We start from the raw sequence: 21,135 nt of genomic DNA, 5'->3' as shown, positions 1-21,135 counted from the left end.
ATTGCTACATAAATTTGCCTAAACATGCAGTTGACGTTCATTAGCTGCTTGTTTCTATGACTTGTAGACTTCTCAGCTGTAATCTAAGTATAAGGTGGGATAAGATAGCTACATGTCACCTAATAACAAGTTTATTGTACATAGAAGATGGTCATGGCAACCTTTACATTAATATAGGGTGTCCTAGTGACTAAATTGATTTGCAAAAAAAAAAAAAAATGTTATAAAAACTTAAGTAGTGTTAAAGTGATGTTACGTAGTTTCTGTGATAAGAGTAGGGATTAAAATTAGATACAAGGTTTAATTTTTAAACCTTTTTTGTGATATTACATTTATCCATATACCCAAGGTCCGAGTTGGTGAGCTAGATCAGCTCTATTACAAAAAAATTGAGGAAGAGTATTTGAGAATGTTGAAAAGTCGAGAGATGCTGTTGCATTCACATTTTGTTCTGACCAACATCGTGCAATCAGAAAAGAACAAAAGAAATGAATGGTATAGGCAATTCTATATATAATTTAGAATAGAAGCATCATTAGTTTACAGCAAGTTGGTATTGGCGAATCAAAGTATCAAACAATAACCCGAAATTTAATTTCATGTAGAAATCCAATTATGATGCTCCTCTTGACCTTTTGTTTACGGATGGACTGAGATGAGACCCAAGAAACCCCCAAAAAGGCAAAATGTAATACCCTAAATAGTAATCAATTAGTCCAATAAAATGAAAAGATGACCAACATGATGAGGGTCAAATAGCTGTTAAGACTAAATGTCAAAATACACATTTTAGTCTAATTGGGATAATCCCTCTCTCATTTGCTTGATCTACATGGTTGCCACTAAGAGAATCCAAGTGACCTGTAAGAAGAAAGATGAGGGGTGTCATAACCTAGTTATGGTATGGCAGTCTCTATATTTGGAAAGTACGAATCCAAGTAGCATAACCACTAAGAATCCAATTATTTGATTAAATTTATCCCTAAATAGTAAGTTGTTGCTCATATGAAATTTCCATACCTGTTCTCCACTACATGCTTTTGAACTTCTAGCACTCATGCACTCATGCCAATATGAGCACAGAACTACAGAAGCAACTATTTTCTTCCATGTAAATTGTATTCAAAACCTTGCAAGGATAAGAGAAATGGAAGTACAAAGATTACTAGCAGACTAGCAGTGTAGCATTAATATAGAGGTGATGACATATATTATCACAAGTTGGACACCCATGAAAGTACCTAAAACAAAAAGTTGAACTCCCACACATGTTATCATGTTTCATATAGCAATTGAATCGAGTCAACCATATCAAATGCCACTGAGAACGCTAAGTAATCTGACTTATTTCAGTTATTGCTAATGTATCATGACTTTAAAAAGGCACATTTATGAGAAAATCTCTACACCTTTAAAGCTGCAACAAGGATTGCTCTTCCCCATTTCAAACCTATTTTAAGGGTTCCTGATATTCTATATTTCTTTGAAAATGATGCTCAACCTACATAAATTCTTCAAAGAGGCAGGTATTTACACTGCAACTAGTTCATACAAGTAGGCATGCATGAAATTTCAAAAAAAGGCAGGTTTTACACTACAAGTGGGCCTTCATACATGACCCAACGATTTCCCAACAGACTACAGTATAGGAGGTGTGGACCATGCAATGTGTTTGAATTACATAAAACTACTTCACATTGTTTACAATTAGGATTTGTAACTTGAAGCCATAACTGATAAGGTTGTCCAGCAAGCACAAAAAGATCTACTGGTTTAACAATTTTTTTTCAAGTATAGACATAGAAGAATGAAATGAAAAATATGCACTTGGTTCATAGACAGTGACAAACCAATGCTTACAGGCTACCATGAAAACCACACAATGGGTTACCTTGTTCAACACAATAGGCTGCCGAGTCATGAACCAACTGAACCAAGTCCTTTATCCTTTTCCTCGTGTCATAAAATATAAAAAGAGAACATAACTGCGAAATATTTTCACCAAGCCATGCATGGATTGCATGTTTGCTAAATCCAAAACACTTGAGTTAGTAAGTAATCTCATAAGGCATTTCACTTGATTATGCAAGTTAAGACCGCCATCAAATGACAAGTGAACAACGTACCGAAAATAATAATAAAATTGATGGAATGAACAAAGCAGCTTATAAGATTCTACTATTCTAGTTGTAGCTTAAGAATTTGTAATATCCCAACTTCTTTGCATGTATGAGGGTAGAGGAGCAACCAACTCTAGGCTTTCTAGTCCTGAAAGATCACAATCTGACTGCAGCTTCAAATTTTGCAAAGCCAGATACACATTAGGCAAAACCATTTCTTTACAATGAAGATGTAAGCGGAGATTCTTTTCGGAGATGCTTCCGCTGTCCATATTGAGATCAAAAGGAAGGTTTTTTCTCTTGAGAAGCTCCTCATTTGAATGACATTCAATATTAGACCAAGCTAAAGGTTTCCAGTTCTTATGAGTTTGCCACCCATATTTGTAGTCTCCAACTATCGGTGTTCCCAAAACCTCTGCACAGTGTACACGCAGCTGTAGTTCCCACACATGGTTAGAGGAATTATGCACAGTGAAAAGTGACTGTAACTAAGGAATAAAGCTGCAAACTGACATCATGAAAAGTGTTTAGTTCTGATCCATACCTGATGTTTTCGACCAGTAAGAGGGGTTAGCTCTAACCATGTGTAACCTGCATCAGTAATAGTAGAATATCAGAAGCGCGTATACTTACATGGAAATATTATTTGTCAAAGAATTAGTACAAAAATATAGAAAGTAGCTGAGAATGCTGTGCCAAATTATCTTCATTCATAATTGTTTGGAGCCAAAAATTGAGACTAAAAATGCAGCATGCATCGCATCACCAAAATTACCCTAGACAGCCCTCTCTAAATAGAACATTGAACACATACTTATGTGCAATGGCATTAGGGTTTGTTGCTAACCAGGACATGATGATCCAATCACTTTGTACTTTGTAATTGCATGCTGAGCTGAAAAAGCTTGTGAATTGTTCATAACCATGATTCGATCTGATTTACCATTGGCCACCACCACCTGAAAGCAATCAAAGCCCCAAAATAATCTAACTTCAGAAAATTAGTCAATTTTATTATGCATTGATATTTTCTCAAAGCATCCCTCAGGTACTACAACAAAGCACTCAACCACATAGAAATAAAATTGTGAGCTAACTGATTTTTTTTTTTTATGTTGTAAAGGGTAATCTCTAGGGGTGTGTGTGGGTGTGGGGAGGGGGTTGGGGTTGTGGCAGAGTGAGTGCATTTAAAAATCAAGAGTGTTCTAACCTTTCCCAAAGGCGCTGAGATTAACCCCTTTCGATGTCTGGGAGATCCAAAGACAAGTGCCCAATACCTTTTTTGCAGAATTCTTTTTGCATTGTCCATTACCTTTAATACATATACAAATATGAGGTAGATTGACATGAAACATAACTAACAACCTCACATGAACATGCATGGATCCTGCCACGAACAAACACAAGCAGAGAAAAAATTGACATTTACTCACATCATTTGATGCTCCAAAAGTTTTCTCGAGGAAGATAGAATGCAAAACTGTTGCACTTGTTTGTGTCCTTCCCATCACCAGGACACCACTACTATCTCTGTCAAGTCTATGTACCTAAGAAACACAAAGCTTATCAAAAGAAGTGAAAAAAATAAAAATAAAAACAAACACAAAGCTTGTTCATGGAAGATAGATAATCCATATATCCAAGGATTTCTGGGGAAATAGAAAAGACCATTCAAGTAAGAACTTGATACAATGATCGAAATTTTAAAACAAGCATCATTCTAATTTTTACATATTCATTGAACATTTTTTGTTTTTCTACAGCCCATCCAAGAATTAGAATAGTTGTATATATTGCTAAAAATCTAAAATCAGAACGTTGCACAGAATATACCACATTCCGTATCAACCATACATCCATAGTAATAGAGAGTCAATCAAGCAAAATTGATCTTCTCCGTAATTTTTCTTTTCTAGTTTAGTATTTTCAAAAACACAGAAGCTCACACTATCAAAATGGGCATGGAAAATAATGGTCCAAGACTCCCAAGTCCAATTAAGACATTAAAACTCTAACCCTAAAGAAGCAAGAAATGCTTGTCTTCATTCAAACACAAAAAAGGTCCAGTTTGCAATCTTTCTAGGTCTCACAATGACAGCCCAACCAAGCTGAGTTTGGGGATGCTTAACCTGGGCTGATGAAGCAATGTAGCTCACAAATGTCTACATCCTGTGAGACACACAAAGTGTAAACAAGCTGCTAGTCAATGAGCTGGCTAGAGCTTCTCAAAAGTTGCTTGATTCACATAATAAAATAGTCGTACAATGAATATCTCTTTTCCATTCTATGTTCACTCTAGATTTCTACTACCACACCGAAGGTCCCCATCCCATATTTTAGAAGTCTAACAAATATACTGTTTACTTACAGCTTATTGATAATGAATTCTGCATAAATTGTAATTTTCTACAAACTCACCAGCCGAGGGGGTTCTGAGAAGTCATAATTTAAACAAGTGGCAGCCAGTTCATCTAAGCTTCTTTTGATTCCAATACCACCCTGTTCAAACATCATATAATTCAATACTGGAATCAAATTAAACTACCCACAAAACAAAAGTACAACAATAACGATCAACAAAGCATCAGTAGCTCACCTGAACTGGCATTCCAGGGGGTTTATTGATGACAATAATGGCAGGATCCTAATTTCAAAATAACATGTGTCTTGAGTCATATAATGTAAGCAAGATAGCTAGCTCAAAATGCACACAACCAACAGAGGTCAAAGTTATGAACCTTGTATAACTCAAGGCTACGAATAAAGTTCACTTCTTCTTCACTACAATGGCACTCTTGTTTGTCATTGGGGCACCCTTGTTTATCATTGGGGAACTCTTGTACACTAATAGGAAGATGTATTCGATCTCCTAAATTCATTGAGTCTTTAGCTGACACCTTCCAATAAATTGAAATCAGAAACGAAAAAAAAAAAAAAAACTTTCCCATACGGATTACAAAACATACCCTATCAAATATTAGTTACCCTTTTAAGTGGGCGCTCAAGTTGAACTCCTTGACCAGAACATTCCATGTTACACGATTCTCTTCGAACCTGTAATAGCAATCACGCAAACAGCTTTCAATCAACTTTCAAAAACCCATTTTCAACTTGTACTCAAATTTCAGAATTTTCAATATCTCTGTGTGTGGCAACCTGTCTGAGGCGAAAGAGCTTCTGAACGAGGCTTCTGGGAAGTTCCGGGCAGCACCGGGTGACCCATTTAAGCGCCGTGGTTGTGGTGGTGTTGGTGGCAGTAATTATATCTCTGCTGCCGCCGTTCGAACGCTTGCGAGAGAGCTCTTTTCCCAAAGCGGCGCCGTTTACGGTGGCGGTGAACGGAGGTAAAGTGAACCATTTTCCACCTCGCTCTTCTTTATCTTCGTTGAACGCTTCAGTAGTGGAGTAAGATCGCCACTGGTGGAAGGCTGACATGAAAAGCCTCGCACCGCCGAGTGCGGCGGTGGACTGTGGCGAGAGATGGAGGAGTTGGCGGAGGAGTACGCGATCCACCATGCTTGTGATTTTGGGGGTTTTAGAATTTAGATTGTGATAGTGAGTCACTTGGAAAAAAAAAGAGAAAAAAAAGGAGAAGGGGTTTCGTACCGCGAAATTCACAACGGTCTGCGGAGCCAAGTAAACTGATATTTTTATGGGCCTGGGTGGCGTTTGTTGGCCCAGTTAATAATAGGCTGATATTTCTAGTGGGCTCTGACTATGACTAATTTTCTAGAGTTGCATGAGAATCTTGGTTGGTATAGGCCCTACAAGAATGCATGCATTATGAGCGGGATGGCAACGGGGCGGGTTCGCCAATACAATATCCGTCCCGCCAGGTAATCGGGTCCCCATTAGGGGTATTCGGAGCCCTTATTATTATTTTTTTAAATAATTTTTTTTATTAATAACATACTAAATTAATATAAATATATAGTTTGATAGATAAAATATATTGAAATTAATCATATTATATTACAATAATACTAAATTATAAAAAGAACACTATTAAATTTTAAAAACATGCAATAAAAATTAAGATAATAAATTAAAATATAATTATATAATATAATATTTTTATTAAACGGGCATACGGGGCAGGAACGAGGATGATATTACCATACCCGCTTAATTGGGGCGGGTCCCCACAGAGAATTTCGGGGGCTAGGAATTTTGCCATCCCTAATTATGAGTAACAACCAAGAGTTACCATAAGTTCGTTAAATCATATTATAAAAAAGAATCATTCAAAAAAATCCAATAATCAATCGGGTATGATTTAATGAATTTTCCAATAAGAAATTAATTCTTGGATTTCTGACCAAACAAATATGAAATTATTGGATTTGTTTGAACAAATTAATCTATACATATACCCGTACTTGTTATTTGAGTCTTTTGAGATGACCAGGTAAATGTGCCAGTGTATAGAAGAAGGATCTAATTAAACCAAATTATGCCTTTCTTTCTTTTTTGGGTCCGAGGAGTATACTCCCTTAGGCCTTCCACTATGCAGCCGGAATGTGTGACCCAAAACCCATTTTGGGTCACAAATGGGTCACACCTTAACACTATGGGCCGGAAAATGTGACCCAAAAGAGGGTGTAACCCAAAGTGTAACCCAAAAGAGGGTTTCAGTGTGAGCCATTTTGTGCTGTGACCCAAAATCAACAACTCAGCCCACGTGAAGAGAGAGAAGCAAAAGCTGGGAAAAAAGCTAGGTGGGCCCCGCGCCTGTTGCTGCTGACGCACGCCTGCTGCTGCTGACGCAAGTGTCGGCTGACGCCTGGCTTCCTCGGCTGATGACGCGTGGCGGGCTGGTTTGGTCACCAACGATCCAGATGAGATGACCGTTGATGATCAACGGCTGCTGCGGTTTGTAATTTTTTTTTTTTTTAGATGGGCCGGAAATGGATCAAAGGCTGAGATTAATGGACCGTTGATAATCAACGGTCCAGATCGGCCATATCCTTTTTTTTTTTAACAAATATTTAATAAATCATTTAAAATAGATATAATATCCGAAAAATTGCCAAAAAATTTCAAAAAAATTTTAAAAAATTCCTCAAACCCTCCAACAGCTATATTTTCAAATGGGTCTATATATATCACACAACACTCATATGGTTTCATCACAATTTACAACCTTTGTGTACCAAATTTACACAAAATTTTTTTTTCTTTGTCATGGCTCCAAGAGGAAGTGCTTGGGTGGTAGCTGAAGATGAAGCCCTAGTGATGGCATACCTAGAAAGGTCTCCCGACGGTTGTCTTGGTGCCCAAAATAGAGCCGCCATGCTTTGGGAACAAATTTATCAAATTTTCAAGCGTAACATGGGGGGTGAAACAATTCGTAAGGTTGACGGTGTTAAAGCACGATTCAAAGATATTGCGCGTGATTGCAACAAATTTTATGCTTGCTTATTGGAGGCCGAGCGAATGCGTGCAAGCGGTGCAAATGATGCTAATGTGGTAAGTTTTTATGCATTTATATATTTGCATGATTATTTTTTGTTTTATCCAATTATCAAGCATATTTATATATTTGTATGCAGTTGAATGCATACGAATAAGAAGTTCGATTCATTTTCTGTCATGTCGAATGCAGTTGTTGTTGTTGATTTTTCTTTTAGTGATCATGTTGTACTTGTTTTTCCTTTAAATCATCGTGTTGTTTTTCTTGTTTGTGGTTGTTGAAGTCCCGATATTGTAAGGCTTATGTTGTCTAATTTATGAAATTTTCTTATTTTAAATATATTCAATATTGACCTTATTTTAAAGATCTCATTAAAATAAGATCACTAAAATCATTTTTATTATACTTTAAATTTAAAATTATCAATTAAATATTACTTAATCAATATTAGGCATATTTTAAATATGTATAAAACACTGTGACCCAAAATGGGTCACAGCACCATAAATGTGAGAATTGGGTCACATCACTATTTGTGACCCAAAATGGGTTTTGGGTCACAAAAAATGGATTTACCATAGTGGAAGGCCTTACTTTATCTGCTCATGTCAATTATATATGACTCATGGCCTAGGTCAAATTATTCCATCTAGGTTAGCCATGTATGTCATTGCCACCAGAATACTCGAACCAGAGTTTCAAAAAATCTTGGTTGTCATAGACCTCACAAGACTGGAATGAGTAATAACTGGGACTCCTTTTGTAGTATACTGTGGGGGCTGAAATAATGAAATTATCGATATGGGCTCAGGAACGGGCCAAGGAAGAAAAGGGCCGGTAACAGAAATTAAGAGAGAAAAGCCCATTACAAATAAAGTTCAATGTTCACAAATCAAGATTCAACCCAAAGTTCATTAACCAACGGTAATAAAATATCGACGTTCTTATCAGTAAATGATAAGAACGTTAAGATCAGGAATTAATAGGGAATCAAGAGCATTCATCCCATAGGGAATGCTTATACCTTATTATCAGAAATTTTAATGATTTCGGTATCAGAGCACTTTTTGCAGGTGCTAACCCCCTCTTCGTTCCAACAAGAAGGATTTCAGACGATACTTTTTGTTATCAATTCAGGTAGTTCATCCTGTTCAACTCATTGTAGGCCAATAAATTCTTTATGAGAATTTTGGTTCCAACATATCCTATTGGTTTTTTTTTTTTCTTTAAGAAGATACAAGTTTGTTGGTTTAGATGAACTCTTTTTACTCCATCCCTTAATTTCTCTCATTTTTTTATGTTCAAGTTCGATATTCATTAAAACAAATCAATAATAAGAAAAAAAAAAGTTCAATTTAAAAAATCCAATAATCCTATTCTAAATTAAGATCAATCTATAAATCAGCATACAATATATCTCAAGCCTCCACATTCACATTTTACTTTTATAATAATATAAATTATTTTAAGGTAAGAAATTCAAAATACCCACAACAAGATATCAAAGCTAGCTTGATGCTGAACATGAAAACTGGGTTTGATACTGCAAATCTAGTGATCGAGATCTTCAACAAAAAAGCATAACAAGAACACCATATCTTTCTCAAACTCAAGAAGTCTTAAGAATATTCAAATTTGAATGATTGAAGAGATATATATTGACCCCTGAAGAAAAAGTAAAACAGAGCAGCGGGTGCATTTAATACTCTAGACGTGTTTATATTGCATTTATTCTCTTCATGATGTTGTGAAATGGATGTTCCTGCAATATTGCTCAGTGTAATCAAACACATTGTGTACCGAATCAATTCACTAGTATAATCAATTTTTGTATTATTGGGAAATTAACACACGCATCAAACACAAGTAGTACAACTTCTACATATTGTATATAACAAAATTAATTATACAGAAAACCCGACAACAAGCAAGTAATATATATGGGTCGGTGATTCAGTGGTGCATGCCATTGCCTCCAGAATGGTGGTGACCAATTCCAGGACTGGGGCCAGATTTGTCTTTGATTTGTTGTTGCTGAATATTCCGAGCATTCTTGATTGATCTGTGTCCTCCACCACCTGGGCTTGGACCCGAATGCTTAATCATCCCAAGTGACAAACCATCGAATTTGGAATTCGTTAATGGCCGAGCTTCGATTCCAAGAAGGGTATAACTCAGCAATACAAGGAGGAGGAGAAGAAGAAGAGCACCAAAACTTTGAGGTCTTGCAATATTTTCTGCCATTTTATGTGGTGTATAGGGCAGAGTGATTAATTCAAGTCCTAAAGTGCATGACAATCTTGGTTTGTATAGGGCTTCACAAGATGTTGTAAATTTGTAATAACTATAGGGTCCTTTTTTATAGTAACCTATTGGTCTCTCTAGGTTTAAAATTGTAAATAGCAACATTAAGGGTTAATTCTTATTTATTTATTTATTTATTTTAAGTACCTTTCACCTATTGACTCTATATATCGGCTATAGCAGTTACTTTCAAAGAAAACAAGGGAACAGTGGATTTAGGAGGAAATGCATTAAGAGAGAAAAAGAAAGGCACTGCAATTTTCTTGTTGTTGCCATTTCTGGTATATTTCTTCCAGTTTTGGAATGTATGTTGCAATTGATTTAGATATGATGAAAGGCACTAAGGCAGCATCCAATTCATTTGCTTTAAGAAAAGCCCTTCATTATTTATATTTGAATTCCTTTCTGAGTTTGTAGGTGATTATTTTGCTTGATTTTTAAAGTACGTTATTCGTACATTATAAATTCATTGATATCTAAATAATAGAGCAGTAATAGTTTCATAATAAATGTAAACTTTTGAATTTATAATACATATCGATCTAAGAAAAATAAGTATGGCACATAATACAGATCCCATTTCTCTCATAATTCATAAATTTTCCCTTTATATTATATTATTTTTCTTTGTTTGGCTTGCCCAAAATCCCTTGGGGTTATCAATTAAGGCTGTTGAGGGTTGACCTCTCCACATGATAAAGATCAGCAAATTAATGCGGTTTTGCTCTCCCCACGATATGCTCTTTGTTTCACGTTGTGACTTGTGACCCCCCAAAAGCAAACATTTTCTTCTCCCTCACGACTTGCGAAAAATACATTATTCCTATCATCATTTACATTTATTCGAGAGGAACATAGAAACTCTTGAATGTCATAAGTTGGAAACGTGGTCACCTGTGAAACCTCCACGTTTTCGTAAATTTTTGAAAACATGTAACTAGCTAGTTACAAATCTCACGTATCAAATGATTTTACACTGTTTTAAACCAAATTAAAACGTTTGGATTTATGAGTAAAACGTCTTAATTAAAGAGATTGTTCTTAAGCTAAATGTCACTATTCTTCTTCATTACACCCTAGACAAATTTCTGAATGTGTCACTACATCAATTGCGTTTCATTGCCTTGTTTTTGTCTAGTCTACATCAAATCCTTATCATTTGGATACTTAACGTAAAAACTTTAGAGAATTTTTTATGTGTGCCTATACATACTTAATTACTTTCACAACATTAATTTGACTCCAAAAGCTTGGGTAGCTACTTAGCTAGCAGCCTAGCACAGTATATATGATGGGGAAAGCCACCTTAATGGACTTAAAATTGTGTTAGTGCATTATAAGCAATTAAATGGCTTCATGCAAAAGATTTGATTGAGATTTGATTGGGACTCAAAGTGCTGTCGAGTCTCTCTCGACAATATGTACTTGGTCACTTTCGAGTTCCTAGCAACCAAGCAAAGATTTCGTTCAGTGTCATCCAAGGTATGCAGCAAGGGATAATGGCATGGTGGCCATATATCCACTCTAGCTAGCTAGCTAAGAACTAATTAATGGACTCTTACCTGATTGAATATATGATACCTAATAATTATAAGTTAGGTCAATTTGAACGACTACCTGTAAATGCTCCTTACAAAGCTCCAAATTGATGGGTGCATGGGTTACTATTTTTTATGATGCTTGACAATTAATAGTGAATATTGTAATTGTTTAAACCCAAGTTCAACTATATATGAAGTACTTCATTCATCGTTGCTAAGTTAAAGTAGAGGTGTCAAACGGGTCAAATTGGCCCGAGCACAACCTGGCACGACACGATTAAAATAGGTACGGCACGGTACGACACGATTAAATAGGCTGGGCCGAAGTTTTTAGCCCATCGGGCAAGACACGGACCAAGCACGGGCACGAGCACGAGCACGAGCACGAAATGGGCTTGAATTAGGCATGACTATTTTAACATTGTTTTTTCCATTTTTAGAGAATTTTTCAATAAAAATATTCAATGTTCATGAAAAATAATGTTAATATTTAATTATAAATAAGAAAAAAATATCATGAGATTAGTTTTATCATCCTAAAAAATAAAAATAAAAAAAGGTTCATGGACCGACCCGTTTAAGACACGGCACGAACACGAATGGCCTGTCGCTGTGCCATGTTTAAATCTTAACTATGTGGGTCAGCCTGAACACAGTATGAAAGCACGATGAGCTCAACTTAAAATAACCGGGCCGACCCATTTGACACCTCTAGGTTAAAGGAGTAAAGGACATCCTCTCTCTCTCTCTCTCTCTCTCTCTCTCTCTCTCTCTCTCTCTCTCTCTCTCTCTCTCTCTCTCTCTCTCTCTCTCTCTCTCTCTCTCTCTCTCTCTCTCTCTCTCTCTCAAACTATACATGCATATATAGTGTTCCACTAAATCTCAACTATGTACTGAATCTATTGATTAAAATATAAAGAGATTCACAAATCAACATCATCAATACACATATGTTATGATGACTACGTACAGCATTAGTTTTTCTCAACAAAAAAAAAGTGAACATTTTCAGTTCCTTTGAATCAATTATTATTTTACTCAACTTACTAATTCCTCAATAATTTTCTGGGGAAGAATAAACTTCTTCTAACTAGTTTCTTGGAATCAACTCCACATGGTATTTTATAAGTCATTTGATTCTCCCAAAACCAAAAAAAAAATGCTCTGTGCCTTCAATTTTGGGTAGAAAAAGTCATCACTGTGCCATAATTAGCGTCACACATACTTAAAAGATTATTGTAGAACTTTTAAATTTTTTTTGTTTTACATTTTAGGGCTTGTTTGGTTCAATTTTTGAAGGGGTGGGAATGAAAAAATAATTTCATTCTCATATTTGGTAAGTCCAGCAGGCATGATAAATGATTTTCTGTCCCATAAGAATCTGATGCACCCAAAGACAAGAAAATGAATCTCTCCTCCAAGCTTGGGTACGTTTTGTTTCCCTCCCATTGGGAAAACATTTATTACACTTTTTCTAGAAAATTATACCCCTTTTAATATTTGATAATACCAATTTTATCCAAAACAAACTCTTCACGTTATATATATATATATATTAGATAAAGGAATAAATTGAAAAACTTAACAATTTTTATTTCCTATTCCTGCACAAACTAAACATGGGAATAGAAATAAAAAGATAATTTATGGTTTAATTTTCCAGCATTATCAAACACAGGATTGAGCATCTTACATTTTCTTTCCCTTGAAAAATGTATAGGAACTGATTTTCTAAGAAAATAATTACGTGAACCAAACGAGCCCTTAATGGAGGCGTAAGCGGTTGAAGATGAAGCAAACCACACTACAAGAAAAAAAGGGTTGGGCGACGAACCTAGTTCCTCTCCCAAAGTCTAATTTCGTCACCCAAATGTTTGGGCGATGAACTCAGTTCGTCGAGAGTTTGGCCGCCCAATATGTGACGCCCAAGAGTTTGGGCGACGAACCGGCGAATTTCGTCGCCCAAAGCCACCTTGCACAACGGAGTTTTTTCGTCTCCTAAAGTATATTATTCCTCGCCCAAAGCCTGTTTAGGCGACGAAATTTTTCGTCGCTCAAACATACTTTGGGCGACGAATATAGCTATTCCTCGCCCAAAGCATGTTTGGGCGACGAAATTTGTAGTCACCCAAACATGTTTTGGGCGAGGAATAATTAATTTCCTCGCCGGAACATGATTTGGGCGACGGAATTTTTCGTCGCCCAAACACGCTTTGGGCGACGAAAAATTCCGTCGCCCAAACAAATTTTTTTTTTTAAATTGTTTTTTTATTTAAATTTAATATTTAAAAAAAAATTCTTTATTCAAAAACTATATAAAACAAAATTCATAAATTTATATATCAAAATATCCATACAAATTAACCCTAATATATATAGTCAATCTATTCTAAACTAGTAGCATCATCATCATTTATATCTGACGGAGGTTGATGAGAAGATGGTGGCGGGACAAACCCAGGTATCGCCTTGGTCAATGCAGCATACAACGCCTCCTTCTCCGCTCTCTCAGCTCGTAAGTCCTCCTGCAACTTCTTCACTTGAGCGGACAACCCTGCGCGCGACGACTGCAGATGGCTGAGACGAAGATGAAGACGAAGACGAGGATCGAACATCACGAATCCGCCCATATCCCATGCCGCGTATTTCCTTACCGGGCCTAACACCCAGTGAGTCTATCATAATACGAAGTCCGACATCGGGATCGGGTACTGGAATCGACTTCAACGGAGTACCCGGAGGGTGCTGCTCGGCCAAACTCTCCAAATATATTCTCGAGTTGGCCACCATCTCATCCTTCAAAATGTTATATATACAAGTAACCAATTAGAAAAATAAATATAAAAAATTGTGAAAAAAATTAAAATATAAAAAACTAACATGTTTTGCCTTGGCCGCATCACAACCGGGATGAACATAGATATCTCCGAAAGTGTCTATCTCCGGGAATTGCGACCCACGCTGAAAAAGAAAATAATTTTGTCAAAGACCCAACCAATATTAAAGAATATATATGTATTAAATTAAATAATGACGTACCCGATGTCGCGACTCCACTCGATATGAGATGGGCGTCGGACCACTATGATGGTTAAACGGCTTCCCTTTTCGGTTTCTGGCGTTGGCGACCGACTTCTTCTGTTAAATATTAAGCAAATTATAAATATGTTAGTGTATGTATACAATAATAGAATAACAAAACAATAATCGATTTTTTAAAGTCTTAAGATGATAAAACGTACCAAAAACGACGGACTCATGAAATGATCGCACAAAAAACGCCACTGGTCAGACCGCTCTACCAACTCCATAGGGGGGTTCGCCAATGCCTCAACTGCCGACGAAAATCCCTTGAAATGCACGTGTAGTTCGTGCTTCCACTGCCTGTAGGACTTGATGAGTAAATCTGTCATGTACGTGACAGTGAGGGGATCATCCATCTGAATGTCAAAGTTAACCTGAAAAAAATATTAGATTGTTATGAATGATCAAATTTATCGTTTTGAATTAATTATTGAGCTATATACTCACTGAGATGGAGCTGATCACTTTGTGTTGAATCTTTGCCGACAATTTTTCCCAAGTGGTTGCAACCATGGCGCACTCGGCACGAATAATAGCCCCCACATCATGCGAGAACAAACTGTCAACGTTAGGATCTAACGGTCCTCGGCCGTTTTGCACACACATGACTGGAATCCGCGCCCCAGTACTGCGCACGATCCGAGAGGACTTCAACCCACTACATGGTCCCCTCGTCGCAGTGGATGACGTCGCAGTAGATGAAGCGGAAGCGGAAGCGGTGACCTGACTAGAGCGGTGAGATCGACGGGCCCTCCGTGGCATAGAGGGGCTCCCAGTACTCGAGAATGGCTGAACTACATCATTGGGAGCTGACTCCATCGCCTTTCACCTTATAACTAAATTATATTTCTCAAACTAATTAATCTACATTTTGTAATTAAACTAAATTTTATATTTAAAAACTAACAAACTAACTAATCTACATACAAACTACCTAATAAATTTTATAATTAAAAAACATATAAAACTAACTAATTTTATATGAAAACTAATTTGTTATCTAACATAAAAAAATATCAGCAAACTAAGAACAATGATCAGAATTAAACTAATTTATTCAACACTAATAAACAAATTTAAGAACAAAAAATTAAAAACACCAGTCAAATAACATTAAAGGAGTGATTGAGTCTTAAGTCTGACCTGAAAAATTTCTCTGGGTATTACTATTCCCCTGGCCACCTGCACTTGATCCCACTGAAAAAAAACTAAAGCTGATGAGCAGAAAACACACAATCGGGTGGGCTTGCTGCAGCCGGGTTGGCCATAAAATATAAACCCACAACATTAACTAATTACCACTAAAATCAGAAATTTCACAACCAATTTATGCAAAATCCACAATATAAAAAAACATAAAAAACAGAAAATAACAAAATTTAATTAAAATAACAGAAATTGAAAAAATATATATATATATATATATACCTCTGTGGGTTTCGGTGAGCTGGTTTCAGGGGGGGTTTTCGAGCTGGTTTCGGGTTTGGGGGGGGGGGGTTCGAGCTGGTTTCGGGTTGGGGAGGGGGTGTGGGTCTCGGTGGGGGTGGGTTTTCCGGGGAGGGTGGGTTTCGGTGGGGGGTGGGTTTCGGCGGGGGTGGGTATTCGGGAGGGTGGGTTTTCGGGGGGGTGGGTTTCGGCGGGGGTGGATTTTCGGGGGAGGGGGTGGGTCTCCGATGGGGGGGTGGGTTTCGGTGGGGGGGTGGGTTTTCGGGGGGGGGGGGGGGTTTTGGGTTTCGGGGGAAGGAGGAGGAGGAGGGAGGCGCCGGCGCTGAGAGGGAGTGGAGGGAAGGAGGAGGAGGAGGGAGCTAGGCGACGGCGCTGAGAGGGAGTGTGAGCTGCGAGGGAAATGCAGAAATGAACCCAGATATGGGTTAAATTGAAAGACTTTGGACGACGGACATGAATTCGTCGCCCAAAGATACTTTGGGCGACGGAATCATGTTCGTCGCCCAAAGTCGTTGACTTTAGGGCACCGTTTTATCCCGCCACAATTTCAGAATTTGGGCGATGCATTATTCGTCGCCCAAAGCTACATTTCGTCGCCCAAAGTTGAGTTTTGGTATGAACTATGATCGTTCATACGTTCGAGCTCCAATACCAAACTTCTAAATCTCCAATTGACCTAATATTTTAGAGGAATGATCTTTGAATGACAAACTAATAAATGAACGGTTCGGATCGTTAAAAACACAATCGACATATAAGATTCTACATATAAATCAGTGGATTTTACACTTAAATAATAAAATTCTATTAACTATTTCGTGTAAACCTTGTCGATTCAATAATTGTGAAGACAATAACGTCATTACAACAATCATAGTCGTTCATCATATATGTTCATACTCAAAGATCAACCTTGAAAAAAATCGGCTCAATCGGAGTTCATCTACCCGTTCGATTATTATTATAAGAATCAAGATCGTTCATACATCATAAATGCCAAACCTGACTTCTACATCTCCAATTGAGTTAATTTTTTGCATGGATGATCTTTGAGTGGAGCACTAAGGAATGATCGGTTCGGATCGTTAAAAACACAATACAAAAGTGATCTTCTACATACAAATACACTTGCAGAGTATAATTATATTAACTTTAGGGTAGAAATTTTGGCGATTCAACAATTTGTGAAGACTACAATGTGATTTCAACGATCGGAACCGTTCATTCTATTCGTTTATACTGGAAGATCATCCCTGCAAAAAATCGGCTAAATCGGAATTCATCTCATATTTCGATTCGTATTAGAAAATTCACAATCGTTCATAAGTTCAACCACCGTAACCTAACTTCTACATCTCCGATTGAGCTAATTTTTTGCATGGATGATCCTTGAGTGGGGAATTAAAAAATGAATTGTTATGATCTTTGGAAATACAATCGTATCGTATGCTATTACATATATAAAATTGTAAACAAAAAAGTATTCTTACTTTGGGCGAGGAACTACAAATTTCGTTGCCCAAAGTGATCTTGGGCGAGGAAATTATAAATTCGTCGCCCAAACCATTATTACAAAACAATCATTCCTACATTCGAGCTCTGATACCAAATGTTTACATCTCCAATTGACCTAATTTTCTGCAAGATTAATATTTGAGTGAGAAACTAATAAATGAACGGTTCGGATCATTGAAAACACGATCGACATATGTGGTTGTACATATACATGAACGGTTTTTGCACTTGAAGAATAAAATTCTATTAACTATTTCGTTAAAACCTTGTAGCTTCAATAATTGTGAAGACCACAACGTGATTATCACGATCAGAGCCATTCATCATATATGTTCATACTCAAAGATCAACCCTGAAAAAAATCGGCTCAATCGGAATTCATCTACCCGTTCGATTATTATTATAAGAATCAAGATCGTTCATACATCCTAAATGCTAAACCTAACTTCTACATCTCCAATTGAGATAATTTTTTGCATGGATGATCTTAGAGTGGGGCACTAAGGAATGATCGGTTCGGATCGTTAAAAACACAATACAAAAGTGATCTACTACATACAAATACACTTGAAGAGTATAATTCTATAGTTTTTTCGTTGAAACTTTGTCGATTCAAGAATTGTGAAGACTATACTGCAATTTCAACGATCGGAGCCGTTCATTTTATTCGTTTATACTCAAACATCATTCCTGCAAAAAATCGCCCAAATCGGAATTCATCTACTCCATTGATTAGTATTAGCAATTTCTAGATCGTTCATACATTTGAGCACCGTTACATAACTTTTACATCTCCAATAATCATAATTTTTTGCAATGCTGATCTTTCAATGAGGAATTAAAAATTGAACGGTTCGGATCGTTGGAAACACGATCGCATTGTATGATTAACATACATATAATTGTACCAAAAAAAAAAAAGGGAATGACCCTTTGGGCGACGAACAGAATTTCGTCACCCAAAGAGTCTTTGGGCGAGGAATATGTATATTCCTCGCCCAAAAATGAGTTTGGGCGACGAAATATTTTGTCACCCAAAGCATGTTTGGGCGACAAATGTCCATTTTCCTCGCCCAATGACACTTTGGGCGACGAACATGTATATTCCTCGCTCAATGTATTTCTCAATTAATTGTTTGTCACGTAAGTTTAGGCGACGAGATGAATTCGTCGCCCAAAGTTAGTTTGGGCGACGAATAACACATTCCTCGCCCAAACCTCTTTTAGGCGACGGATCTGTTCGTCGCCCAAACCTTTATGACATTGAGCGACAAATGTTCTTGTTCGTCGCCCCAAATTTCTTTGGGCGACGAATATATGTTCGTCGCCCAAATATATTTTTCTTGTAGTGCCAATTGCTGCTAACATTTTTCTTTTAGGTGATGGTGATCGATTAGCTTAAATCCAAAAAATATGAAAGGATGTTTGCCAAATTTTTTATTTTTTTATTTTTTCCAATTTGAGAGAAAGAGATTCAAAGTTGAAATTTCTCCAACATTGTAAAAATAAATAAAGGTTCATTAATTTTAAATACCAAAGTTTAATAACCTTTTAGTTTAGATATCAAAATTTAATAACATTTTAGATTAGATATTAGTTGAAAAGTAAAAAAAAATAATAAAATAAAAAGTATTAGAATTCACAAATATTACATCACATGCCACTACAATAAAAAAATAAAAAACAATATTACATCACAAATATTACATTAATATGTACTATCTTGTATTAATTTTTTTTAAAAAAAATTAATCCAGTCACAACTTAACTGTGATTTTCTTAGTATATTGAAAAAGACAACTCTCACTACTTTACTAGGTATTATTTTGAGTAAAAATATTGTTTTGACAATTTGACGTCTATTTATACTATATTGTAGTACAATTTCTTTAAAAAATTCAATTTAGTCACAACTTAACTATGACTGTTTCACAATTTAGCTGTAATTATCGTTCAGTTATAACTAAATTTGAAGTTGTGAGTGTTGTACAATCACAACTAAATTTGAAGTTGAGACTACATTAGCCAATTTTCAAAACAATATAAAAGCCTCAAGAGTATAAATTTTAACTAATACCCATAAGATGTAGGTCAAATGACAAAAATGTCAAATGGAAAGGCTCAAATCAAAAGAGCCAACATGTTTGTAACTTAATCTAAAAAACTACATTTAAATTTGGTTGTCCAATTGAAATATTATATGGTTTTCATGCTATTCTAACAAATTATTATAATTTGATATTTAATCCTAAGAGGAAATTATAGATTTGATCTACTTACTTTACAACTAGTTCAGTTTTGGTTCATGATCTTTTTTAAGTTCAGTTTTGGTCCACTTATTATCTAACTTGTTCGATTTTGGTCCATTTTGGTCAATTTTAGATGGATGCCGTTAATTTGAGGGGTAAATATATAATTTTCTCATAAAAATTTATAAAATAAAAAAACAAACAAAAATAAATAAATAAATAAACATAAACCAAACCAGCCACCACCATCTTCCCCAGCCTTTCCCGACCACTTACACCCCCACCCAACCCAGCCTCGTCCCCGCCCCCTCGCCCAACAACACCCAACCAGGCCAGCAACCGCCGCCACCACTCCCTCACCCAACCCAAATCCGAGAGAGGTGGCCAGATCGACAGAGGGAAAAGCTCGGGGAGGGGGAAGAAAGAGAAAGAAGCTTAGGGAGGGTAATTTATCTATGCGCGTTGCCACCTTTCCGCTAGTTTACCTCCACGCGCAACAACTCCACCGCCATTTCTCTTCTCTCTGCATGGCGCCACCGCCGAGCTCACCATCATTGAAGACCAACCACCCTCGCGCAGTACCCAAGCCTCCTCGAGCACGCTAGTCCGGCTTGAACTAGCTTTCCGCGCCTCTGCTCGCTTCGAAGCCAACAATCACGCAGGCCTGCGTTGACAACATCCAGCCTGCGTCGTCGACGCGTCACACCATCGTCGAGCTTCCTCTCTCTGCATGGGGCCACCAATTTCCCACGCCGAGCATCTGCTGGTCGCGCCACCTCCAGCAAATAAAAAAATGACGTCGTCGTGCACTCGTGCCATGCCGAACTCATTTTCCTCCAGCTAGTTTGCAGCCCAGCCCCGATGGGATCATCATCCTCGGCTTGGCCCCCAAATAACTCTGCCGAGTCCTCCTGCTCAAGCTGCCACTGTCGCTACAAAAAATAGCTCGCAAAATCCAGAAGATCACCAACCCGATCGTACCCGACCTAACTCGACTCGCGCAGCTCAGTTGCGCTACCCTAGAGTTTCTCTACCACCAGCCAATCTCACCGCGGCACGCCACTTTAGATAAGTCCCTGCGCCAACCAGCTCGCAGCCAAGAGCCTAGCTGCGCGAGCCCAGAACCAAGCCCACGCTGAGCTCCCATGCATCAGAGCTTTCTCTGTTGCCTAGCTCGACTAGCCTGAGCGCCAGAGTCCTTCCGCACGAACTGCCATGGTCACTGCACCTTACATATTTGTCAGGCAAGGAGGCGGGGCCGGGAATGCGTTGGGTGGGGGTGAAGGTGGTTAGGAAAGGCTTGGGGCTGGGAAATGGGTTTTTGGTTTTGTTTTAATTTTTTTATTTGTTTTGTTTTAATTTTATAATTTCTTATGAGAAAATTACACATTTGTCCCTCAAAGTAACAGCATCCATTCAAAAATTGACGGAATTGACCAAAACCGAACAAGTTAGATAATGAA

The 21,135-nt window shown here is 37.3% G+C and overlaps 1 protein-coding gene across 2 annotated transcripts; it reads right to left on the bottom strand.

Moving 5' to 3' along the window:
- Positions 1-553: 553 nt before the first annotated feature.
- LOC147276674 (Pseudouridine synthase family protein) lies at positions 554-5,650 on the bottom strand. 2 transcript variants are annotated; one of them, XM_086254669.1, is made up of 13 exons: positions 5,277-5,650; positions 5,106-5,174; positions 4,859-5,017; positions 4,717-4,764; positions 4,539-4,619; positions 3,554-3,667; positions 3,331-3,432; positions 2,968-3,079; positions 2,665-2,711; positions 2,127-2,554; positions 1,892-2,028; positions 1,021-1,129; positions 554-861 (listed from the first exon to the last, which is right to left on the bottom strand). In XM_086254669.1, exons 1-10 carry the CDS (start codon positions 5,634-5,636, stop codon positions 2,195-2,197), a joined length of 1,452 nt encoding a protein of 483 aa, XP_086110795.1. In that variant the 5' UTR covers positions 5,637-5,650; the 3' UTR covers positions 554-861; positions 1,021-1,129; positions 1,892-2,028; positions 2,127-2,194. The 2 variants fall into 2 exon arrangements, with proteins under 2 accessions (XP_086110795.1, XP_086110794.1); XM_086254668.1 differs by having other exon boundaries at positions 1,892-2,554.
- Positions 5,651-21,135: the final 15,485 nt, after the last annotated feature.

The sequence above is a fragment of the Dryas octopetala genome, chromosome 8 (assembly GCF_963921425.1).
Source record: "Dryas octopetala chromosome 8, drDryOcto1.1, whole genome shotgun sequence".
In the NCBI taxonomy this organism is placed as follows: domain Eukaryota; kingdom Viridiplantae; phylum Streptophyta; class Magnoliopsida; order Rosales; family Rosaceae; genus Dryas; species Dryas octopetala.
The sequence above is the reverse complement of the archived record's forward strand: the minus strand, read 5'-3'. Positions and strand labels throughout refer to the sequence as shown.